The sequence below is a fragment of the Gymnodraco acuticeps genome, unplaced genomic scaffold, assembly GCF_902827175.1.
Source record: "Gymnodraco acuticeps unplaced genomic scaffold, fGymAcu1.1, whole genome shotgun sequence".
In the NCBI taxonomy this organism is placed as follows: Eukaryota; Metazoa; Chordata; class Actinopteri; order Perciformes; family Bathydraconidae; genus Gymnodraco; species Gymnodraco acuticeps.
Genome location: NW_022990186.1, coordinates 401,233 through 427,944, shown reverse-complemented (window position 1 = coordinate 427,944; position 26,712 = coordinate 401,233). Strand labels below are relative to the sequence as shown.

The 26,712-nt window shown below is 41.7% G+C and overlaps 1 protein-coding gene across 13 annotated transcripts in view; it reads left to right on the top strand.

Annotated features, from left to right (window-relative positions):
- LOC117547272 (calcium/calmodulin-dependent protein kinase type II delta chain) overlaps positions 1 to 26,712 on the top strand; it is a 115,318-nt gene that overhangs the window by 85,833 nt on the left and 2,773 nt on the right. For 4 of the 13 annotated variants that reach the window (XM_034217865.1, XM_034217864.1, XM_034217866.1 and 1 more), the window contains exons 14-19: positions 7,550 to 7,609; positions 15,075 to 15,119; positions 16,447 to 16,495; positions 23,196 to 23,271; positions 23,852 to 23,946; positions 25,325 to 25,553. In XM_034217865.1, the coding sequence (XP_034073756.1) occupies positions 7,550 to 7,609; positions 15,075 to 15,119; positions 16,447 to 16,495; positions 23,196 to 23,271; positions 23,852 to 23,946; positions 25,325 to 25,553 (554 nt within the window). Of the gene's footprint in view, positions 1 to 7,549; positions 7,610 to 15,074; positions 15,120 to 16,446; positions 16,496 to 23,195; positions 23,272 to 23,851; positions 23,947 to 25,324; positions 25,558 to 26,712 lie in introns of those variants that run through there. The other 9 variants (XM_034217870.1, XM_034217873.1, XM_034217871.1 and 6 more) reach the window with 5 other exon arrangements.

Genomic DNA, 26,712 nt, shown 5'->3' with positions numbered 1-26,712 from the left:
TTCAGGCCGTAAATGGATTTTTCTAGCTTGCACACTAGCTTCTCTCCTCCTTTCTTCTCGTAACCTTCAGGTTGTTTCATATATATGTCCCTATCAATGGGTGCGTGCAGGTAGGCTGTCTTCACATCCATCTGGTGTAAAATCAAGTCGTCTTCGGCTGCCTTCTGCATAACTACCCGTACACTGGTCAGATTAGCTGTAGGGGAGAATGTCTCACCGTAGTCTATTCCTTCCCTCTGACTGTAGCCTTTAGCTACAAACCTGGCCTTGTACCTGTCGTGCCCTTCAATACCCTCCTTGATTGAGTACACCCACTTGCCTCCCACTGTCTGTCTACCCTCGGGTAACTTTGTTAGAGTAAAAGTGTGATTGTCCTCCAGAGACCTCATCTCCTCATCCATCGCTCTCTCCCGTTTTCCCGACTCAGGGGATATCATGGCCTCTTTAAAGGTCTGAGGTACACCACTCACTACTCTGTAGCAGTAATCTATGCTGGTAAGTGTACTGTCATCCTCGTCACTTTCTCTCTGGGCATAGTCTTTCAGATACTTTGGGGGTTTATGTTCCCGAGGGGGATATCTCCCACTGCATGAGGCATGTGACGTCACCCTAGGGTGCTTCTCGCCATCATCCTCCGGTGGCTGTTGACCGTCTGTCTGCATGTCTGTGCTCAGTACACTAGGCTGTGGCGTCTCTCTTTTCTCACACCCTACTCTGGAGTCCAGCTCTGGCTCCTGTGTCTGTGTCTCGTTCTCACATGTTGTCTTTGTGACAAACTTTACTAACCTGTGCTTTTGCACTTTCCCCTTACCGGGATAATAGACTAGAAAAGCGGGGCTGCCCTTGTCATGCCCTACAAAAAGTCCTTTCTCCTGTTGTTCCTGTCCTGTTGGTAAGCATAACACACTGACCCAAACTTGTGCATCCTGGCTAGATCACACCTTTTTCCTGTCAGTGCTGTATATGGGGTGGTGCCCGTGTGCTTGTTAAAACACCGATTTCTGGTGTAAGCTGCTTCTTGGACCGCATAATGCCATAGACTCTTAGGTAAGTTACCGTCTTTTAGCTTACACCTAGCCATTTCAAAAAGAGTGCGCCCTTCCCTCTCAGCTATCCCGTTCTGGTGCGGGGAGTAAGGACAGGACGTCTCGTGTCTGATCTTGTTCCTTCTCAGCAGTGACTGAAACTCTCTATTTGTAAACTCTGTTCAGTTGTCGGACCTCAGGCATTTTACGCTGCCATACGGAGCTACATCTGCAAGGAATTTCTCTGTGGCCTGAAGTGCGTCACTCTTTGCTTTGAGAAAGTAAACAAACACTGCCCCTGTATACACATCTGTGAAAGACTGCATATATTTAAAGCCACCTATGGACTCATTATTTACTGGACCGGCTAGATCTGTGTTAACTAGCTCAAGTGGTGTCTTTACTTTTTCTGTGGGACCTTTGTTCCTTGTTTGAGTGAACTTTCCCTTTATACACACATCACATTCTTTGTTAGGTCTATGCTTTTCACCGTTAATGTGCATGCCTACTGTTACGGCCGGCAGCTTCAGTATATCCTCGTAATTACAATGACCCATGATCTCATGCCATGTCTGAATATCATGACTGACATTACACACATCATTTTCATTACATTCTGTTTGTAGATAATACATTCTCTTGTACACCTCAATGTTAAATCTCGTACCGTCAGGCTCCACAAGAACATCGTTACCTTCATTGAAGAACACCTTGGCACCATTTGCAGTAGCCGATTTTACAGAAAATAGTTCTTGGGGGAACGAGGGTATGTAGAGGGCGTTCTTCAACGTCACTGTACACCGGCGCCCCTCACTGTCTATGAGGCATACCTGTGCTTCTCCTCTCCCGTGCGCCAACCCGAAAGTGCGCTTCCCGTCTGCCAGCTCCATGCTGTGTCTCTCCGGCTCGAAGGTGCTGTCAAAGTTCTTGAATCGGTTCCTGTCGTTGATAATGTGGGACGACGCACCTGTGTCCACGATCAGTCCCTTCCTTTGGGCCTGCTGCTGCTGCGACCGGCTGGCGTATGCTGTCTGCGCCCCGAAGGTTAAGTCCTCTCTTCCCGCTGCTCTCAGGGCGTCGTCTCGACTCGCCTCACTTCCACCGCTGCCGCCATCTTGTCCACAGCTGCCATCTTGCACGCGCGCGTACCGAGCGCTCTGTTCGCGCTTCTTTCTACACACTCTGTCTGCGTGTCCCGAAGTTTTACAGAAACTACACCAAACAGTTTTTGTGCAATTATCCTTTCGGTGACCCTTTTCTCCACATCGCCAACACGCCATCTCCGTCGGGGGTCCGGTCTTTTTCTTTGGCGCTGCCCGGGCCTTCATTACCCTTTCTCCCGCCTCCTCGGCGACCAGGTCTGAGTCTTCTGAGGCCTCGAAGTTCCGCAACTTGACCTTGAACTCCCCCAGCAACATGTCCGCTGAACCGTGCATCACCAACAGTGTGAACGGTTTATACATCTCCGGTAGTCCCCTCATAACCATCGCCATCATTAGTCCATCGCTCGGTGCGTCTCCTGCACTTTTGAGCGCCGTGATGATCTGTTCCGCCCTGATGACGTATTCAGTCACAGTCTCTGTGTTAGCTTTCTTCAGCGCGGTCAATGTTATATACAGGGATACAATCCGGGGCCTACCTCTGCCGATGTAGTGTTCTCTTAACACTTTTAGACTCTCTCGGCCTTTGTCCTTTGTGTCCCGGAATATCAGCCCCAAGCTTGTGTTGTCTAGGAGTGGTGCTAGTTCGCAGTATGCGTCGGCGTTCAGCTTAGTATCCAGGGCTCGCGCGGCCTCCGTTATTTCTCCCGTGAGGCCCGTCAAAATTGTCTTTTTCAGCCCCACTCCGTGCATACAGCACAACATCCGCTCTTCCCAGAGCTCGTATTCTTCTGCCCTTCCGTCACACGTGGGCCACTTTCTTCTGCCTCTGGTCGCCATCTTTTGATTGTAGCTTAGCTTAGCTGCCCGTTAGCGTAGCTTTAGCGTCCCGCGGTTTTCCCGCCGCTAAACTAGCCTAAACTTTTCAGCTAACTAGCTATCGTTATTTCGCTCTTCCGTGATCTGGGCCCATAACCTGTTGATAGAGTTACATGTATAGCAATAAACTGGTCATGACGACGAGGTCTTCTTTAGCCTTAACTGGCGTGATTTATTTTCATATGTGCATTGCACCACTTGACCTGCTCTCCATGAGAGCTAGAGAGATAGAAGGGGAGGGAACAATCCCTTATATCTGATACCTAACCTGACGTCAGCTACAATAGCTGCGCCTCCTTACGCCTATAGCGCCCTCTTACTGTGGAACAGTTATAGTGCAGTTACATGCAGACATATTAATACTTACACTTAACAGTATACATGCTATACCTCGCTATACCCGCAACCTCCGTTCCAGCTGAGAGGGTCTTCTCTACAGCTGGCCTGATTGTGAATCGCCTCCACATGAAAGCTGTAGGCCTATAGCTGTCCAACTGTGATCACCAGTTCAATACATTTGACAAATTCGACTTGGTTTCTACACTTATTTGAACATGTATGTATTTCTAAAAACTTATTGAAAAAAAATTGGGTAAAAAAAAAATGTAAAAAAAAAAAATCTGAAAAAAGTTTTTTGTTTTATAGGATATGTACATTTCGGTTAACCGGTTAACCGTTTTTTGGGGGGTGGAATATTCGAATATACATTTGCTTTCAAATTCCCATCCCTAGTTTTTACTAACCGGTATCAGTATGTTATTACTTCGGCATCATTTTGAAATGTGTATTACAATTAAATCACGGTCAAATATGGTCATTTTGTTGTAGTTGTAGTTGTACTTGCCAGCGATTCTCTCTCTCTAGTTTAGCATACTAGTTCAGCCTGGTTGTTAGCCCGCTAAGAACCTCGATTTTATGGGGCCAGAAAAACTGTGAAATAGTACCCGCTAGTCGGTACTACGCCTAGTCGAAACGCAACCAAAAACGGGCACGCCACGCTTAAACCGCGCACCGCGCTGTAGTGGAAATGCGCCATTAGTCATGGGAGCCTGCCTGCAGACCTCCACTCTCAGGACAGTTCCAGTGCAGGCTGCACTCTCAGGACATCTCCACTGTCAGTACAGGAAGTGATGATTCTGACGCACACATTTTCTTTCCCGCCCACCGAAAGGACTCGTTTGATGGGATTTTTCACATCACAATGGAGACTCATCACGGAGGTGATGAGTCCGCCCACCGTGCACTTTGGGTCGGCCTTGGTCAAGCCCTTTTGACCCCCCCAGCCTGGTTCTCGTAAAAGTTTTTCGCTCAAATGACACCATGGAGGAATGTAACGGGAGTTAACAGGGGACTCTGCCCGCCTCACGAGTGCCTATTTTCGGACACTTTTTTTCACTTTCTCCCCTATTTTCCCCGGGGTTTTTTGTGTGGCTATTTCACCCGGTTTCTACCGCTAGATATATATATATATATAGGGACACCTTGTATTGTAGTTAATATCACAGTAACAGTTCCGAAACAGGAAATGCAAAATAACGTGTTCGTCACTAATCGTGAATCCTGAATCGTCACTTCCTGTACTGACAGTGGAGGTGTCCTGAGAGTGGAGGTCTGCAGGCAGACCCCTCTCCCATTAGTTTATCAGAACATCTGCCTGTTGCGTTCTATGCTGCTGCAATTTGTTGTGTAAATAAGTGAAACAACCTAAAAAATACTGGAGCTGCAAAGTTTTATGGGGATTAAAAGTAATTTGATCTGAAAAGTCTGAATCCCACTGCATCATCTTCAGGTCCTTTCCTTTGCAGTGCCCATGTTAAAGAGGTACCAATGGAGCTGCCTGAATGATTCATGTGCTTTTCTTCCTGTTGTCCCCTGTTTGTCTTCTTAATTACTTGAATGACTTCACTTTAACTCTCTACATCACTCTTTATTCCAAACGGAGTAGAAGTTTCCCATCACACCCAATGAGTTCATGTTCTTTGAATGGTTTCAACCAGTGCTAAAGACACTGCGTTGAATGGTTGATGACCAGAGGTGGGAAGTATCCAAGTACATTTACTCAAGTCCTTTTGAGGTACTTTATACTTATACTAGAGTCTAATACAATTCAAAGCAATTGTACTTTTTACTGAGTTAATATATATAATAATAAATAAATGTAGATTTTTTACACACAACTTATAAAGAATTTTTCAAATAAGGTGTTTTGATGTAGATTAAACTATTCAAAACTATATTTACACAAACTAGCAGTGGGTTGACTAAACAATAATCCGGCAGCAATTATAGTAATTGTTTAAGTAATTTTTTGTGTAAATATATTTCACAGTTCGAGTTTTTTCAAAGGTGAATAATTTCTTCTTTCATTTAAATATTTATTGTTTTTTTCCTGTAATGAGTACTTGTACTCCTAATATTTAAAGTACATTTTCCTGATCATGCTTAAATAATTGTACTTAAGTACCATTGTCAATGCAATACTTTTACTTGTAATGGAGTATTTTTACATTTGAGTACTAGTAGTCATTTACATAAGTAAAGGATCTGCATACTTACTCAACCTCTGTTTAATGTCATTATTAAGGGCTGATCTGTTACCTGTGTGTTCTTATTGCAAACAAGCCTTAAGATTGTAAAAGCTAGAGCACATGGGGGTGTGAGGTGGTGTTTCACAGTCAGGATAACTTCCTCTCCCCTGCTGTGTTGTGGCTGCTCACCGCAGAAAAGGAGGACGGACGGTGTGGAGTATTTCAGGGTATGCTGCTGCTGCCTGTTAGCAGCTGACTCCTGCAGTGGTAGTTGGTCAGCAGTAGAAATATTGTGTTTGAATCCCAACACAGCAGCTTCAGGCTGGCAAGACACTGCATGACTTACAGACAACATACAGGAAGTGTGGCTCCACTTCCTTTATGCTGCTGGGATACTGGGATAATCTGTTCACACTGTATATAGATTTATATTGACTGATTTTAAAGAGTTTTACTTCTATTTTTAAATCGGATCATTTTTGGACCCAACAAAGTTACTGAATAAATCCACTTAATGCAAAACCTTGTCTGTAGTGTCAGGTCCAGATGGTGGTTTTGGACTCAGGATCAGTATATTTTTAAAAACATGGCTGAGGCCCTGCATCATTAGACAAACTAAGGGCACTGCTTTTACCTTGTATTATTAGGTACAGACTAAATGTATTTAAACAGATTACGCCCACAAGTCACATTTTAAAGTCTGTAAAAAGCAGAAAAACTGTGTTAAATCTGTTGTTAAAAATGTTGTCTATAGTTAACAGTCATGTTATGTCTACCCAGCACAAGAATAAATCCTGAACATGTGGTCGATAGTTGTATTTACTGCTAGGTTTCCAGGTAGCTTTCCTCATAGTATCACATGGATGAGATCCAAATGTTACCCTATTACTTGTGAGTTAAATGTTAAAGTAAAAAGCTGTAGATGTCATCTTTTTTATACAGGTATATAGTACTAAAGCTATATGATCAGACTCAGAATCAGATCTTTTCATATGTGATTGGCAACAGTCCAACATGTTCTTTTTAAGACACTGATTCATATCCTGTTCCTGCTTTGTTGAGTCTGTTTCTGGAAATCTGTTTACATGCTCACATATTTTCAGTCTTTTTCCATGATGCTGGTTGTGCTCAGGATGTGATGTTTTCATACCACAAAGAGTAACCCGACTTCCTGTGAAAATACACAGTTAGCATTTTCCAGGTTTCTGTTACGATGGTGGTTACTGTATGCTGTAGATACTAGCTCACACCGCTGTGAAGGCCTTGTAGGAATATTCTACCATATACTGTTTCTACCCAATCAATAAAATCACTACAGATATGTAAACGGATAGTTAGCCAAAGTTAATTAAAGGTACATACCTGACATAATCAGTTAGCTTGAATCCCCACCGTGCTAATACCCTAGCAGCTTTATGTCTGGCTAACATGATAAGGTAATACAATATATCCCCAATTTCTATCAAGATTATTTGAGCTATTAATTGAAAACCCATTCTTCAAATAAGAAATTTGATTTGATTTTTGGAGTAAAATTATGAGCATCAATATATTGAAGAATGCTATCTGGTGTCAGCTGTCTCATATCAGTCTCAGACACTATAACAGCTTTTCAAGGGTAAAAGATATATTGCAACCAGAAAAGAGAGGGCATAATGTGATTCAATTGTGGTAAATCCAATTAAAAAAAAAAGTCATTTCTGACTTGTACCTAATATATCATTCTTCTGCAGAGTAATTAGGTCATTTGTCTCTTCCTCCAGCTCTATAAGTGGAAGAGCCTCTGAAAGAAAGTGCTGGTTATTAACTCTTTCCTTTGTAAAAGTTGGTGATGTTTTTCTGTACTGTCAGGGATGTATGACCATGTTCAGACTCAAAGTGTTCCATGTTAGATGGACCACAGACCACTGGCCTTTCTCTTGAACAACGTTTCCCTTTTCCCTCCACAGCAGCTGCTTGACTGTTTAAACACTAAGTCTTGTCCGTCTGTCTACCTGTCTGTCACTCTGTCACTCAGATCAACAACAAGACCAATGTGGTAACCAGCCCCAAAGAGCCCGCCCCCACTCCTTCTCTGGTACACTGTCTCCTGCCTCGCTGCATGTGTGCATGTCTGTCTGACTGTATCTGTCCACACTGTCAGTGGCATCTGTCGGATTATACTGCTCTGTGGCACACACTTCGTTTTCACTTGATGTTGATTGTTTTTCCATAAAGTTTAAAAACCACAAATGTATTTAGTCCTCGTCACCTCTCAGTTGCTTAGTGCATTGCCATATTGCTGTACATGGGCTACATTTCCCTTTGTTGATTATAGCGATAATGGCAACCCTTGTGCCATTAAACGTCAAACTGTGGCCAACAGGCTTCAATCCGTTGTTGTCAACCAAACTGGGAACAACTCTGGTTTGCTGTTAGAACGATTTTGAAACCACTAAACATTATTTTGTTTTTGTGGTATCCCAAATAGATCCACAAAATACACTACCCATGAGCCAGGCAAGACTTAAAACAGAGCGTTGTTGCTAATGGGAACAAAAAACACACCACATTTATGTTTCTTTTAAGACCCAGAACCAGGAAGTGAATTGTTCAAAGAGTTTTTTAAGAGTGTAATGTAAAGGTTTTTGAAATGCACCAACAGAGTTGTAGTTGACTCCTTAATATGATCATTTGTTGGTGGATTAATTTCAATTATGCTAGTGACGTGTCTTGCTTTGTTTAATCTGTACAGTTTGTGTCCAGATTAGGCAAACTGAATTCATGTTGGACTAGTGAATTTCAGAAGAATGGAGATGCTCTTTGGAATGGCTAGCACGGTCTATGTTGAAGGTCTGTGCTTTAGACTTCAACTGCTGTTGTATTTTTGCGTAGTCGCAGGGCTTACGGAGTCGAGCAGAAGTTCATGTTATTGTTTTACCATGCAGTGTTGGAGAGCACCATCAGATATGGAATCACTGCCTGGGATGGTAACTTGACAGTGCAGTTGAAGTAACGGATCGCTCCCCTGCTACAGATGGGGGTTAAAAACATCCATCTCTCCAAAACATATATGAGCAGTCCATTATTAGACAGGCACACAACATCGTGTCTGACCTTCCCCACATTCTCCACCCAGAATTCCAGCTCCTACCCTCTGGGTTCCCATGATAGAACAACACACTCACTCCATAATCGTCCAGGAGCGACGTTTGGTCAGTGTCCGTGGCGTCCAGTTGTGACGCTCCTAGGCTCCTTCAGCTTCATAAACGGACGCAAATAGCTTTCAACTGATTTCAATGTATTCCCATCTGCGGCGGGATTTGATGCTCATGGAAGCACGGCATTCGTTTGTGTCGGCTGCCCTTAAAGGCAATGTGAGCGTCCATTCTCATTGGATAACGGAGAATTGTACACCCGGAAGTAAGTATTCCCCTTACTGTCGATTGATTTTACAGTGATATCTGCACTACTCATCGACTAAAAAACACCAGATTATCCTTGTTAATTACACAACATTGATTGGTTTAAATTGTGTGCAATGCTTTTGTATTTTTCACCTTCGATTCGGAGAAACAAATATTTTTTCGGAGTAAAGGATGGCAGAAGATACTACACTACCCAGAATCCCCAGCTATCGTTTAGGACTACACCATGGCTGAAGTCGAATAGTCCATTTAGCTTAGGAACCTTCCTAACGGAGTGAAATGACCCGGAAGTCCCTCAGTGGCAGCCATGATAAGTGCCGTTCCAATTCTCCAAATGAAAGGAAAGGAGGTTTCAAACTTCCTTTATAACCTCCTTTAGCTTAGGAACCACTGGACCTCCCTAACCGAAAGGAGAGGAGAAAGTGCTGCCCCACAATGCCTTGCAGCCGCAGCATTTGCCGTCACACAAAAGTCGGCCGTTCACGGAAACAAACGATTATGACGGAGAAATTATATCATGAAAGTTACGGTGCTTATTAAGCATTTTAAAACGTATGTGGTAAGTTGCCAAAGTGCTTTGTTTTGAACGTTCATCAGTATTATAATCAAAAAGAGAAATATGAACGTTAGTTTTTACTGAAATGATCAAATAAAGTCAACATCTCACAGTCTTTACTGAGCTGTGTGGAGTTTGTTCAACTTTTAAAAGATGTTTGAATGGTGATATAAACAGTGATAGATGTTAAGGACTAACGTTTATAATAAATACATTTGTATTGATTTTAAGATCTTTTCATACAATCATACGTATTGGGATCATTTGTATTAATGTGGACCGGAGGGAGAGGGTGACGAGCAGAAGTTTCACTTTCCTTTTTTATTTCAATTCCAACTTTGGTCATGAAGAATATGTTTCTCTGTTGTCCACGTTCATAAAGCATAAAGCAACAGCATCAGAGCACGGTGCAGAGTCTCTAGATGAGTTTACAGTAGTCCCTCGTTCTTATTAAACATCCATGTTGTAGTCCGCTGTATAGAGAACTGTAGTTTCCATAGTTTCCCCACAGCAGCAGACGCACATTCATGACGTCCGCTGGCGCATCATAAACACGTCGGATAGTGAAAGTGTAGTCGGATTCTCTACAGTACCGCAGTCTCTTCTCCTAAATCCTTTTGAATTCTCCTATCCACTATCCCTTAACCCCGTGACCTTTCACTCAGAGGTCAAGGAATAGGAGATAGGGTTAGAATTTAGGAGCTGGTTTTTAAACTATCCGACCGCAACCCATGTGCTCTGTTTGACAAGCCCCGTGATTAGTTCTCAAGCTCAGTTGGAGGTCAACCAATCGGTTGACCTCCAACTGCAATTCCATTCATTCCAATGGCTGGCGTTTGTCACGTGATCTCCAAATTTCTCCCTGCAGAAAAAAAAAACATGGCCGAACTTCGTTTTATTCTCGGTGGAAAATGCCTATTTTAAAGTTAGTTTGGCCATTAAAATACGTTTTGATGTCATTTGATGCGAGAAATATGAGTTGTTATTTCAGATTATGTGTGCAGTGGATGTACATGATCTTTATTTTACTAGTTATTACGAAGATTACTTCAGGAAATTGCGTCCATAACGTTTTCATTGTTACCAAGGTGGTTGCTAGGGACGCTGCTATCGATATTATTTATGTTATGTTGTGTAACTGTTTAATGGTGTTATCTTTATTGCTACCCCCTTCCCCATCAATGTATAGTGTTGGTCCACAGCGCAAACATATTAGTTTAACAAAATCCGCATTTAAAATTGTGGCATAGATACATTATTATACGTCACACATCATCAGAGTGATCATCAGAGTGACGGAGCGCTCACCTGCAGAGAGACTCGCTCTGTAGGGATTCTAGTCAAAGTAAAGCCTGTCAGCTGGGACACAGTTATACTGTATAGCACCATTGACAGGAAAACCTGTAGTGCAAAAGCATGTACAGTATGTGTGAGAAATCCATCCTGACGGTGTGTTGCTTCTCTTCCATCTGATGGTGGTTATTCTCTTCAGAGTAACACAGGTTGTTTGATGTTGAGTTGTGTGGAAATGGTCAAACGCCTGCCTGTCCAACCTTAAAAAAGACATTACTAGAAAAAATGCATTCTCCTTTAGTGTTCTACAGCAATGTTTGTTCTCCCTGATTACGTTTGTTTCGGACGTTCACACGTACGTTACTAATCATAGTTTGGGGAGCAAAGTAAGGAGGATGAAGTCAATGAATGCATCAAACCAACACCGGACCCTCACCTGCTGTGTCCTGTGTGGAACCAAAAGCCAGGATTGACCTATTTTTTCAAATCGTACACAAATTCATTTTGGTAACCCAAGCCATGATCTTTTTTAACCTAACCGAGTAGACGTTCTGCCTACTGTAAATCTGTATAAAAATGCATCCGAATTGGAAAAGGAAAATAGTTTCCTTCGAAGCGTAATGATGCGATGATGGTTCTTCAGGACTGCTTCTTAAGCTCAAATCACACTCTCGCAGACTTTTCCGGTGTTTCTAAAGTAGATGAGAATGTATGTGTGTCGTTTAAGAGGAAAAGATGCCTGTATTTGTTGTTGTTATTACTGTCAGGAAATGTACAACCTAACCCTGGTCCGCCCAGTAGTAGTAGTCAGATCGCTACTCCTGCTGATTTTAAAGCTAGGTCTGGGTTGGGTTTCATCCACTTGAATGTGCGCAGTCTGTTAGGTAAACTAGATTTTGTCCGCATCTGGGTGAGCTCGACTGACGATGACGTCATTGTCTTATCAGAAACATGGCTAAACAAATCTATTTTGGCCTCTGACATTGCCTTAAATGGTTTTAATGTGTATCGTTCCGACCGGCCTAATAAAGGTGGTGGCGTTGCTATTTATGTTAAGAATAAGTTCAGTGTAACCACATTAGTTTCCAAATCTATCAGTAAGCAATTTGAATTTTTAGCCTTAAATATAGAAGTGGCAAAGGGGCAACATGTCATGGTGGTGGGCTGTTACAGACCCCCCTCAGCTGTCAAAGACTCCTTGTCTTCACTAGAAAATCTTTTATCGCAACTAGACTACAAGGAAATAGTGCTACTTGGAGATTTTAACTGGGACTGGTTAACTGCAGTGTCAGAGGATTTTAAATACCTTTGTATCTCTTTGAATGTTACTCAGATTGTTGACAGTCCTACTAGCCCTAATATTAAGTCCCCTAATAAATCCTCCCTAATTGATCTCATTTGAACTAATGTTCCCTATAAATACTTATCTGTGGGAGTATTTGCGAATGATCTGAGTGACCATTGTGTTGTAGCCACAATTAGGGACACTAAGGTCCAAAAGGTTAAACCTCGCATTATCATCAAGAGAGACAAAAAACATTTTGTGGAGCAGGGTTTTGTTCATGATCTGTTTGGGTTTGATTGGGGTAAAATCGATCTGTGTGCTGATGTAGAAACCGCATGGTCTTATTTTTATCTTGGTTTTATGGAGATCATTGATAGACATGCACCCCTGCGTACATTTAGAGTTAAGGGACGAGACATCCTTGGTTTTCTGCTAATCTGTCCAGTCTCCTTCATGAGAGAAACAAGGCCTGGGCAAAGGCTAGGAATTCAGGCTCAGATGTAGAATGGCTGCGTTTTAGGCAGCTAAGAAATAGCTTCACTTCACATGTCAAAAGTACTAAATCTAAGTATTATCTGTCAGTAACCACAAAGAACCTGAACAACCCTAGAAAATTCTGGAAAGCCATAAAATCGATATCCACCGGTGATATCCGTAATGAGCTACCTCCGTGTCTTACCACAGTATCTGGCACTATATCGGACAGGGCTACCATGTTAAATTGTTTTAATGAGCATTTTGTGTCCTGTGGCTCTCTGTTTCATTCTGTTTCTAATTCTGCTTCTGTGAACACCACAGTCGGTGACTCAGAACAATGTGGTCTGGAAAACCCTTTCAGTTTACTCCTTTTACTGTTGATGTTGTTCGTGAAGTCTTAACCAAGCTAGATCCTAAAAAGCCGGCTGGTCCGGACAACGTAGAACCTTTCTTTTTAAAGATAGCTGCAGATTTTATTGCTCCACCTCTTACTACTCTTTTTAACCTCTCTCTCAGCACGAACAAAATCCCAAAAGTATGGAAGTCAGCGTATGTCCTGCCACTACTAAAAGGAGGGGAGGCCACCTTATTAAACAATTATAGACCTATCTCTAAGTTGTCAGTTCTGGCCAAGGTTCTTGAACGCCTCGTGAGTGAACAGGTAAAGGTGTTTTTATGTAAAAATGACATCCTGTCTAAACATCAGTCAGGCTTCAGAAAGCAACACAGCACCACCACTGCCACAATGAAAGTGGTGAATGATATGAGTATTTTAGATAATAAGTAGAGTTGTGCAGCTCTATTTGTGTCTATCAAAGCTTTTGATACCGTTGATCATTGCATTTTGAAGCAGAGGCTGGTAAGTATAGGCATGTCCAGCCATGCAGTGGGTGGTTTGTAAACTACCTCTCTGAAAGATCCCAATGTGTTCACTTTGATGGGCTGTCTTCTGAGTGATTTAAACATCACTAATGGTGTTCCACAAGGTTCAGTTTTAGGTCTGCTATTATTCTCTATCTATATTAATAGTTTAGGTGAAAATGTCGAAGGAGCAACCTTACATTTTTATGCGGATGATACCGTTATGTACTGTGCAGGTCCCTCGATTAACGAGGCTGTTGTTAAATTACAGGCTGTTTTTAACATTATTCAGGCTCAGCTCTCTGAACTAAAGCTTCTTTTAAATGTGGATAAAACCAAGGTAATGCTCTTTTCTAAAGCTAAAGCTAAAAATACACCGGAGACTGCTTTGGATATTGTAACTACGCAAGGAATAAAACTTGAAGTGGTTACCTGTTACAAATACCTTGGTATCTGGCTTGATGATTGTCTCACTTTTAAACTTCATGTCAATAACCTGCTTAAAAAGCTGAGGGTTAGGCTAGGTTTCTTCTACAGAAATAAGTCCTGTTTCTCTCTTGAGGCCAGGAAAAGGCTCTGTGACCTTTTGACCTGTGCTGGACTATGGTGATTTGTTATATATGAATGCACCTGCCAATTACCTGAGCAAGTTAGATGCTGCGTATCACAGTGCACTGAGATTTGTGACAAATTGTAAAGCACTTACGCATCACTGTACCCTGTATACCAAGGCGGTTATGCCATCACTTACTGTACGGAGGCTCAGTCACTGGTACTTTTTCATTTACAAAGCCATGTTGGATAAACTACCATCTTATATCTGCTCCCTGATCTCTCTGCGAATTGAAAGTACTTATTGCCTGAGATCGCATGCTGTGGTTTTATTAAATGTGCCAAGTGCTAGGACTGTCTTAGGGAAGAAAGCTTTTAGATGTGCAGCTCCACTAACATGGAACAGTCTGCAAAAAGAATGGAAAATTACCAAGCTAGTACCACTACATGTTTTTAAAGCTCGGTTGGATGCTACACAATCAGATGCTGTTGGTACCTGTACTTGTGGTTAAATATGTAAATTGTAATCCCTGTACATTTTGCTGTATGATGTCCTTTTGTTGTTCTGTTGTTTATGTCTTCTTGTGGAACCTACTGCTGCAGGTCTCCCTTGAAAAAGAGATCATTGATCTCAATGGGATTTTACCTGGATAAATAAAGGTTTTGAATTGAATTGAGAAGGCCATTTAATTTAATGAGAAATTAGTTTTTTAGAAGAATGTTTTCTGAATGTTTTAGCTGTAGAACAATGTGATTTTGTTCTACCGCTGTTTTAAGAAACATACATTTGTTTACAGATTATTTCCATGGTGTTCATGTTGTCGTCAGTGTTTGGTAAAACGTGATCATTTGTGGTGAAATACTTGATATAATTGACTTGACATGGAATCGTCAATATTGCTATTTTCTTAACAACTCGTGTGTCTGTAGTGGTGGCTCAGTATTCTGTAGTGATTCTGTTTTAGACCCGACTTCCTTTCCTCTCAAGATGTCGGTTTTCCCTTTGTCCTTGTTTTTTCTTTCTTTCAAAATGCTCTTCTGTCACAAGCTTTTCCTAACTCACTTTGTTCTGCACCAACCTTTCTTCCTACTATTGGTCCTTCTAAATCAGGAGCCTCAAACTACTGTTATCCACAACCCGGCTGATGGAAACAAGGTATCAGCTGAGCTGCTCTGAGGCTGCTGCTGAGTGTGCGCCTTTTTAGGGTAGAGCCTCCATGCTCCTGCTGGGGTTGTGTTTGTGCTTTTGGTGATGGACATGTCATCATGTGACTGAATGCGGGTCAATGCTACTGCTGTGAAATGTTGTATCTACTGTTGCATGTTATACTGAGACTCAACATTATGCTTACACATGTGTGATTAACTTACTACGCTCAATGTTGATCTATCATGTAATATCTGTAGCAAATGTTTCAACCTACTAAAAAAAACACGTACTATCATTGTAAAATGATAGTGTTTTATACTTGACTGACAAAGGGATTATGCATGCTGAACAGAATGATGACCATGCAATACCATGGACACCAACGCTTTACAGAATCCCATCTGCCACGTCTGTGCGGTCCATGAATCTACATTATCATTCATGGATCTCTACTGTCAGGGATAGACCATGAGATAACAATGTAGGAGCATGTGCATGCTTTGTGCAGTGACATGGTGGTGTTGTAGCCCATAGTGTAGCATACAGTGTGTGTTCCTTGGCATGGTAAGTGTTGTATAGCTTTATACAGTACATGAAGAGTGTGCAGCTTATTTCATATTCTCAAGCAGAAGGATCATTGAGAAAGTGATGTGCCATTTCACATTGTAGATGTTTTATGGATGTAGTTTAAATTCAAAGGATACATTACATGATGTTGTGTCTACTGAAAGTTATACCTGAGATCTGGGAACATGTCAAACAGGTCCAGAATCAAGAACAAGAAGTCAAGCTAATAAACAGTTAATACACTACATTGTGTTTAGTTTTGTTCCCATGGTGCTTTTGTAGATATGTTGACATATCTTTGCACATATGGCAATGTGTGTTTGCATTAAGTTAGAAACAGTGTCACCATTTGTAAAATGTGTCTCTTAGTACTGTATGTGTCAAATGTCAAAGAAGTGTAGCCAAAAGTTTGCAAACAGAAGTTTAGATACACTGAATAAACTGGTGGCTTCTTTACAACGATGTTTCTAACCCAGTTAGACTTCATGTCAGCCACCACTGTGTTACCAGATACATACTGTAAGGTGCTCTCCAAACCAAACCAAAGGAAGTTCCCCTTTTATCACAGCATGGTTTCTTCATGTTTCCTCTCACCATCTTTCTGGTAAAGTTACATTTTATTAAAGGTCCAACCCAATTTAGGATAAAAAAAATGACCTGTTGTGAACCAACAAAGAGCATCAGTTCAACTCAATGTCTGTCTTCAGCTTATTTGTGCATCTACTGTCAGCTGGTCATACTCATGTGTCTCTCTGTGGTTCCTCAGGAGTCCAGTGAGAGCACCAACACCACCATCGAGGACGAGGATGTGAGAGGTAGGAGCTTTACTCTAACAAATATAACTCCTCTGTTAACAGGTTTAACGTCACCTCTTTGGGAGAACTAGCATTATTATTATGTTTAGACATGGTTTCCACCAGAGGCTTTTGCATGAATGTGTCGCATGTTATCTGGATCTGTATCATGGCAGGATTGATGTACCTGCGGGCCCATATTCACCCCCCTGTTTGTGCTCATTTAGTGTAACATGGATGGGAATTAGGTCTGTAATGGTAATTGTTTGTGTGGAAGCGTCACAGTAGGAGGTCCGATCTGCACACAGCCCCACACTGTAAACATGGTATGATACTGCCAGATGTGTCACCAAAGCTCAGAGGTTTATTTCAATATGGCGTCATCAAAATGAGTTTAGCAAAACCACCGGATTTGTGTGAAAGTCTATATGACGAGCACAAATAAAACCTTTGGGAACTTGATGTTCATTTATTGAATAGATTTTGACAGCCGTAACATACATTGCACACCGTAAGCCTATAGGAACATTGTTTATTGTTACTTTTTTTTATTCATATGTTTCATATAATTATGCAATAGAAAGAGTTTTACACAAGACACCATTGTAGGGCTAAGAGGTGTTATTTATTTTATTTTATATTTAGTGTTTGTAATGTGTAATATTTTTATTTTTTAATTGTCCTTATTCTCGTAATGAAAATAGTTAATGGTAAAGTTGCTGGTGGGTGAAATGAGTCCCAGCTGTCTTTTTGAACTGTTCTTTACTCACACCAAACAGTGACTCCTGGTGTTGTACCTATTGAGAATCCACAGTATGAACAACATTAACATCAGGTGTAACGCTCTGACCTCTCCACTCAGGAAGTGGTGCACCTGTTATGAATGCTTCTCAAAAAGGTTTTGAAATATCCACAGCCTTAGCCTTTGCCCACTTTGGTGATTTAGCCTCCTCTCAAACTCATTTTTCAAAATAAATCCAATACCAAAGTTCTAGAAGTCGGTGGACACTTGGACAACTTATATTTACAGGAAGTGAAAGTCTATGTAAAGGAAATATTATGAGCAACAAAGATATCAAGCAAGTAATCGGTGAGTTCCTAAAAATGAACACTCCAAATGTAACCATTTCAGTCAAGTCACTGCTTCTGTAACAAAATAATTTCCCAAATTGGGATCAATAAAATATCTATCTATCTAAGTCACATTTTGATGGCAATACAGAAAAACCTGGACTACACAGATCTGAGGAAGAGTTAAGGCTGCTCTTGTTAACTGTGATATCCCCAGACCAACATCTGATACTCTGCATGACAAAGTGAGGCGAAACAAAAGAGAGGTCATTTTTGCTGGACTTCAGCCAAGTGGATGTGATGTTTGTCTCCGAGTTGTCCAACAGGGGGATATTATTCATTATTGTGTGTCTTTGTCATGACCGAAAGAACGAGATCGCGGATACAAGCGGCCGAGATGGGTTTTCTCCGCAGGGTGGCTGGTGTCTCCCTTAGGGATAAGGTGAGAAGTTCGGTCATCCGGGAGGGACTCGGAGTTGAGCCGCTCCTCCTTCGCGTTGAAAGGAGCCAGTTGAGGTGGTTCGGGCACCTAGTTAGGATGCCACCTGGGCGCCTCCCTAGGGAGGTGTTCCAGGCACGTCCAGCTGGGAAGAGACCAAGGGGTAGACCTAGGACCAGGTGGAGGGATTATATCTCTTCGCTGGCCTGGGAGCGCCTTGGGATCCCCCAGTCAGAGCTGGTTGATGTCGCCAGGGAAAAGAAAGTTTGGGGCTCTCTGCTGGAACTGCTACCCCCGCGACCCGACCACGGATAAGCGGGAGAAGATGGATGGATGGATGGATGGATGGTGTGTCTTTGTGTTTTTGTAACTGTTCAAACTGAAGTGACCTTTGATAGAACAGAAAGTCTTTCAAATGAGATTCAAGTCTCCAAATTGTTTACATTGTGTAAGTGTGTTCATCCTTTGTGGATAAGCATGTATGTATGCCTCCATGCAGTACACCACAGGGACACGGCCGCTCTTCATTATGGCCTCCATTGTTATGTATGGCTGATTGGAGCCGTATTCAGCGAAGCTTATACACTGCTTTGAAAACAAATAGGACATGCTATTGAACACTACAATAAGTAATTGTCCCATTTTTACCTCGTCAGGATTTTTCTGATATTATCTTTCATATCATACTTTAATACAGATACTTCTCTTTCTTGAATGAATGAATCCGAGCCGACACAGAGGCTTGGAAGGATTCTGAATTGAGGATGATTTTGATCTTGACATCGTTTGTCCTTTGTTAATGGTCTTGTCTGGGGCAGGAAGTGGGAAGATAAAAGTGCAGGAATTGTAATGTCTTTGATATGACTCATTTGCACCATTGAGAGGATGGATGGTTAATGGCTTCCTGTTGTTTTCTCTGCACTAAAGGGTTTTAGTAAAGTGGAAACTATGTTGGTTTGGTGGCTTTGTGGAAAGGGGGTGGTTGGGGGCAAATGATTTCCACAGAAGAGGATTTGAGTCCAGCTGTTGAATATAAGTCCAACTCTCACTTTGGTTACCACCATCTTAAGAATTCTAGGGCTTTCAAAAATTGTCATTTCCTGCATGCCTTTCATTCATTCTCCATCTCATGTTTTTCCTTTTCTCCATTTCATGTCTGTCTTTCCTGCTTCGTCCTCCTCTTCCTCTTACCCCGTTTCATCTCAGTAAAAAGTGCCTCGCCCGGCCCTCAGATCTATCTCCTTAAGGATGTAGAGCAGCCCACCTTTCACATGCCTCCCTTCCCCTCCTTCTCCCCTTCCCCCTCCCCCTCCCCTTCCCCTTCCTCCTCTTCCTCTTCCTCCTGCTGGTACTCTCCCAGCGTTTGGCCCCCTGCTGAGGAGTGCTCTCAGTACTTCCTGTTGGCTCTGTGGACGGCCTACCTGCTCCTCTTCTTCGCATCTTTATGTCTGTTGCTTTTCTCTGACCATTCCACCACATGCCACTGTGGCCCCCACCAGGGGTCCGGCACCCAGCACGCGGTGCCCCTGCCCAGCTTGGGCCCCGCTGACTCCCAATGTAAGTCCATTTCCCAGAGTTCCCTCTCCCTTTGACATTTAGAAGTAAATGAATATATGTTAGTTTTACTTTATAGTTTATGGATCACTTTAGCTTTTTAACACTTAAATCCGTAGTCATAAAGTATTTTGGGAAATAATCAATTGCTATTTTCTACATTTCTTTCATATATCACTGTTATTTCACCTATATTATAATACACCCCATTTCATCAATGTTACACTGTTATTGGACCTATTTGACACCAATGTCACACCATGATTACATCCATTTCACACATGGACACATCCTGTCAAATGACTGCACCCCCCAAGATACAGATGTGTTTGGTTTTTCTATTAAGTCCAATTATCATTTATGAATTTCTTGAATGGACCTGTTAATTCTTGATGTCATGTTAAAGTGTCTGTTACAGGGCCTAGCCAAGATGTGTGTATGTATTCCCTGTGAGGGTGCGTCATTTAGAGTAGACCCATCAAAAAGGGTTAGAAATGTCAAAAGTGAAGATGATGATTGACGCTTGGGAAAGCTCTTCATAGCAGAAGGCTTGTGTGGTCAGACGAGTGGATGACAGCATCAACGTAAACAATGTGCTCACAGAGGAATGTGCCCCCAGCCTCTGGACGTTCCCTGGGTATTGATAGGGTAAAGAAGCCATCAACAATACGGAAAAGAAGACGGAAGACCCTTTTGTTTTTTTAAATCCTCATGAGGAAATTCAGTTTCTTGCTCCGTTCATGCACACAGTACAAATACACATATGCAGGGGACTTGTACACAACAAGTCTGAAAACACATATGCACAAACACACATCCATTTATTATGGAGAGGTCCCAGAGCAAACAGGCTGCCAGGGAGCAGTTGGGGGTTCGGTGCCTTGCTCAAGGACACCTCTCCAGATACCAGTCCACATCGTGCGATCACGACTTGAAATGGCGACGCTTCAGTTCCCAAGCCAAGTAGACTGTACACAGACTGAAACAACTGAAGCGTTGACTCTAATTACATTTCTTATGTCAGCAAATGACACATAACTCCATTAGGTTAGTTGAAAGGAATAATATTAAGTTTAAATAAAAAAAGGTTTCAACTTAAATATTATTGCTTTCAACTAAGCTTATATATATATATATTATATATACACTTGTGTGACATTTTTTGAACCTCAGCTGCTGTGAGTGCAGAGCTGCTGCCTCACAGCGCCCCCCACAGGTCAGAGGCTGTAACTACACCAGCTGGGTTTAGGTTGGTGGTTCCATGCCTTTATGTCCGTCACCTCACACCAGGCACCATCTGACTCACAGGCATGGTCTTTGTTTGGCAACGTTTTCTTTTTACAAAATGTTTTTCAAAGAATTTAAAGATTATTTCACAAAGTAACAATGGCGTTAGCACCGGCTTTGTATAAACTAAAACATTTTCACCATCTTACAATTGTTAAAGCAGTTAGTAATTAGTTGTTGGAGTCAAGCTTTGAGAAAGCAGATGTAGAAGAAGTCTTTGAACTGCTTGAATTCTGAACTGAAGAAACAATGACTCAATGTATGGTTATGATGAGGTTTCAAATCAAATCACTTGTCTGTAGCACAGGTCATTGTTAAGGTACTGAATGCTGGCATTGAAAGTGTTCGTCATTTTGCAGTTTATTGCTTAAATGGAAATATTGCACACTTCTGTTATGTAAAAAAAGAAGGGAAGTGAAGTACGGCCATAGTATTAGTTTCAGTCTTCACAGAAATATCTGAATTCTGCTAATTTGAGATGAAAAGAGTAGCACAACAAATACTACAAGAAAAGTATTTGATTGTGTTTGTGTGTGACCCATCATCTCTTCATGCAGTAACGGTACACGGTGTTGTAGTCTTACTACTGCAAAGGATCACTCTGCTCAGTTTCTCTGTATTTATCACCATCTGCTACGTGTGTTTCTGTGCATTAGTGTGTGTGTGTGCTAAGCCTTTATCTTTCTGTCCGTGCTCTTATACCAAATCCCAAAGGAGACTTTTTGTTATACCGCTCAAAAGGCATTATTTCCACTCCACATGTACAGCGGAGCATGAGCATATTGTCCAGATATAATCCAAGCTCTTCTTACTGCGACTCATAGTTCACTCGACTGGCTGATAAACACCATGAAAAACCTGTCCAGTTACTATCGGGCAAGATCCTATTTCCTCTGTTCTCACGTATTGTAACGGCAGGAGGAGTGAAACACCAACACGTCGTCCTCTGCTTTGTTGCTCAGTTGAAATGATGGAGTTGGGTTTAAGTTGATCTGTGATATTATTACTACCGTTGCAGTTCCAGTAGTGGAACAATTGTTCAAAGAATATAACTTAAATAAAACCATAGATTTACCACAGAAAAACACTCTTTCAAAGATAGTCCGACGTTTAAAGGTTTCTTTGCATACAACAAGTGGAAGTTAACATCAAATACATCTGACAACAAATCTGGCTTACATCAAATGTTTGTCACATTCACAACCTTGATAAAGCTATTCTCTGAGCAGATATTTGCCCAATGAGATCACTCCAAGGTGAGAAAAAGATGTCAACAATTACTGTTTGATTAGTTCAACGCAAAATAAAACGGTGAATTCTAAAAGCGTCAGAAGCGATGCAAAATGACAATTGAGTCTATCATTGAGCTTGTTTGGGCTGAAAACATATTCTTAATATTATTGGATGAAACTAACCTGATACAGTTATGTGAAAGAAGGGATCATCTTACACAAGAAGCTTATAGACCATAGTCATATAGTTTAAGCAGTTAAAAACAGAACATCTGAAGTGTTGGTGCCGCCCATTTACAGGTGGCATCTAGACATCAAGACTAAACGGCACTCGCTCTGATATGTGTTTTTTAAAGCGGACAAAGCGTATGACACATTTATGTGCAGTTTTGTAAGCGCACCCAAAAGGCCCCATTATCAAACTGATAGTGCCTCTGTAAAAATAGTCAGCACTAAGTTTCTGTTTGCAAAGTAAAGTCCACCACATCATTTCAGCTGCGTAAGGCTTATGTTAGCCAATCATAGGAGAGCACTGTGGTTGTAGCCAGCTCTTCCCTAAGTCTGTCTGAGGCTGCAGCTGCACGTTTCAGTCTCCAACAGAGCGCTAAGTTAGAGGCAGCATGGTTCACCTTCCTGCAGTCAGTGTGTTGGTCCTTCTGTCACTGGAGGGGATCAGTGCACAGCTGGAACGGACTGTCAGTGTGCAGTTAGCTGGAGACAACAGTTCAAATCCAGCTGTTGCAGGTAAACATGTGTTATTACAACGTTGTCTATGAGTGTGCGTAAAGAATGTCTCACTCCTTGACTTTGATTGTCATAACCATAGTGTAAAGTTAGAAGTGGGTGTGCCCTTACCAAGCATACAACAGCACTTATTCTTTCAATTCATTGTTTCCTAGCTCACCTACTTAGCATGAAAGGTAATGTTGATGTTAAATGTTGAACCACGCTCACTAACTTCCTACCAGTCCTTCTGGACGATGACCTCAGTACCTAAACGTTGTGATTCTGCGTCAATGTCGTCGTGCATTTTTACATTGCCATTTGAACCTTGAGTTGTGCTTCTTTTATTTGTTTTATCATTTAATTTGTATCTCATTTAATCCAACAGCCCTTTGTTTTCCTGTCTGTGTTTCAGCTCGTAAGCAGGAGATCATTAAAGTCACCGAGCAGCTGATCGAGGCCATCAACAATGGAGACCTGGAAACATACACGTTAGTAACTAGTTACTATTAACCTCAACTATCTGACAGACTTCAGATGTTGTTCATTTCTAACTCATGCACTGTACTTAAGTTCAATTTGAGTTACTTGTACATTTGAGTATTTTCACGTTATGCTACTGTATACTTTGCTACATTTTCTTTATTTTTACCCCACAACATTTTTAACAGATTTGGTAACTAGCTTCTTCAGGTATGGATTTATAATACGGAATATGTATTATTATAGGTTAAGATACTGGGCAGGATACCAAGTCATTTAAGAGTCTTAACTAAATCTACTAGAATAAAAGTACTTCATGGTAGTGGTCAGCTTTTAAACACAAAAGTGTATCTTTCAGTAACTTTTTGAGAGAATTAATTATAGATCTGTCAAATGTTCAAAACGGCCTTGTTTCACTGAAATAGCCTCAAAATCACAAACTGCCATTAAATAATCCCCAATTTTGAATGCAGGAGTGAGTATTTGTACAATGTAGTATTACTACTTTTACTTGAGTACCTCTTTCCCATGGGTTCCACTCTAAATGTTCCCCTGACTCTGATATGTGTGCCTGGTGTTGTGTTTCAGGAAGATCTGTGATCCGGGGCTCACTTCCTTTGAGCCCGAGGCCCTGGGAAACCTGGTGGAGGGAACCGACTTCCACCGCTTCTACTTTGAGAACGGTAAATAATCAAAATGAACGCATGGTAACTGTAATAAATGCAATAATGATTACAGTAGGTTCATTACAGCAGTACTGGGCCGTGCATTTCACACATAGGCCTTCAGTAGTGTTCAAATAAATCCACCTCTCAAAACCATTATTATGACGTCGTGGCTATAGAAACCATTCATATTGTACAGAAACGCAGTATAACAGGGTGTTGCATCACAGACAGGTATCTAATGTAGCGAGAAAGAATGCCATTACTAAAGGAAGAAACCCAAATAACATAATTCAGTCTCCTTTCACTGCAGCCACACACATCATCTATAGCAGAAGCATCAATATTTATTTAATGAAATGACAAGAAAAAAAATATATTTTTAAAGTCATTATAGCCTATACTCACCAATACGTTTGATTATCTCTACACCAAATCCCTCCTCCTTTCTCTCCTCAAGAAGAGTTCAGTTACTCTGTTGTACAGATGATCTGAGTTTTCAGTTCCAATGATAAGTCCTGTTCCATCACCATGGAAGCTAATGCTAAAGTCCAGTCTGTCCAGTCGTATTTCTGGTAAAAACCATAGTGGAGCTCCGTTTCCCTGCACACTTGTTCGTTAAGCTGTTGATCCACTCGGGCCTCCACAAAAGTGTTCAAAAGTACCGTTGCTTGCAAGTATCCAGCAGTGATTTGTCAGTGTTTGTATCTATCAGTGCAGATTGTTTTGCTTTAAAGGACACCTATTATTCAAAATCCACTTTTTCATTTATTGTATCCATAAATATGTGTGTGAAGAGACTCTGAAACAGGAACAAAGACCCCTCTTTATTTGTCCTGATCCATCTTTACTGTATGTACCTGTCTGAAAATGAGCTGATCAGATTTTGGCCACTTTGTAATGTCACAATGTTTGTTTGGGTTGTGCAACCATTAGCCAATAACCAACCAAGGTAACCCCCCCCCACTTTATCACCTGAATCTCCCCCTAGAGCACCATTGTGTTTTTTTTTTTTTTAAACCAATCATCTCTCAGAGGGGCGTGGCCAGCAGCAGCTCATTAGCGTTTAAAGCTACAGACACAGAATCAGCACTTTTGGAGCAGGGCTGAAACAGAGGGGATTATGGGATGCTGCAATGATCTGTTTGGTGTTTCAGCCAATGAGAGACATGTTCTGGATATATCTGAGACCTTTAGTATAATGTTGAAAAAGAGTATAATAGGTGACCTTTAAATTGTATTTGTTGTACTACTCAACAACTACTGAGTATGTTTGGATAAAAGCGTCTAACAAGTAACATGTAATGTAATGTTGTCTGTATTAGCATGAGCCTGCAGATGTGATCCTTTGAGGAGCGGTCCCATGACTCTCCGTCCTTCCTGCTCCTCTCTGCAGCTCTGTCCAAGGCCAAGCAGCCGGTCCACACCATCCTGCTGAACCCCCACGTCCACCTGATCGGGGACGAGGCGGCCTGCATCGCCTACATCCGCCTCACCCAGTACATCGACGGCAACCGCATGCCCCGCACTATGCAGTCCGAGGAGACCCGCATCTGGCACCGCCGCGACAGCAAGTGGCAGAACATCCACTTCCACCGCTCCGGCTCGCCCACCGTGCCCACCAAGTGAGTCGGTCCTCCTTCACTCTGTCTGCCTGTAGAGGGAGTCCTCTGGTCTTCAGGATTCTGCTGGAAGATTATTTCTCTACAAAGGTCATCTCAAATATGTATATATATATATACATACATACACATTTCAAAACCCACTTATATATATATATATATATATATATATATAATGTATACATACTCATACAGATATATTGAAACATACTGGATACATATATGGACACATTATAACGTATGAATAGGCACAACAGTAAATACATAAAAATAACAGTCTATACACGAATTTGGATAGGTCACGGGTTTGAGTCTATTCTAGTAGATAAGTACATAGTTTACCAGACAAATAAGATAGAATAAGATGCAATAGCTGTCCATAGCTGCTTAGTAGAAGAAACATTTTTCTGGATGTGTGTTTGTCCAACATTCTAATATTTCCTGTTGATGCTGTAACTCGAATGCCTTAAACATACATGAAGCTTCTTATATGCAGAAGTAGAGAGAATGCTGTCATGATATCAGATGCTCACAACATGACCAGCCTGGAAAAAATAGATGATAATAGCAATATTCATTGAATTCATCCGACAGTGGCTCAGTAAGTAGGGTCTTGGACTGGGAGCTGTGGGGCTGCCGGTTCAAGTCCCCAAACAGACTTAAAATATGGAGAGGACTGGTACTTGGAGAGGTCCAAGTTCACCTCCTGGGCCCTGCCGTGGTGCCCTTGAGCAAGGCACCGGACGCCCCCCCAATAATAATTGATGTAATAACAAATTACATAATCGGGCAAAGGAAATAACACAACAACAAAAAACTGTTGAATTCAGAAAATAACATCACTTCACTGTAAATCTGTTAAACTAGGAAATGTAATTAAAAGAATCTACCCTATGCATAAACGACACATAAATCATAGCGAACTCTATCTACTTACGACAACTCTATATCTAACGCCCCTCCTCCCCCACCCCCACAATGAATATCGACCAATCACGTTCTTGCTTGATTTGCGGGACCAGCGTTGCAGTCGGGAAGAAAACCAATGTGGCACCTCCCCGCTGATTTTCCTTCTGGTAGAATCTACACAACACATCAGCCCCATTGAACAGCCTATCATGCCAGCCTATACAGCACATGAGGGGCAGAGTTTTACTCTGTG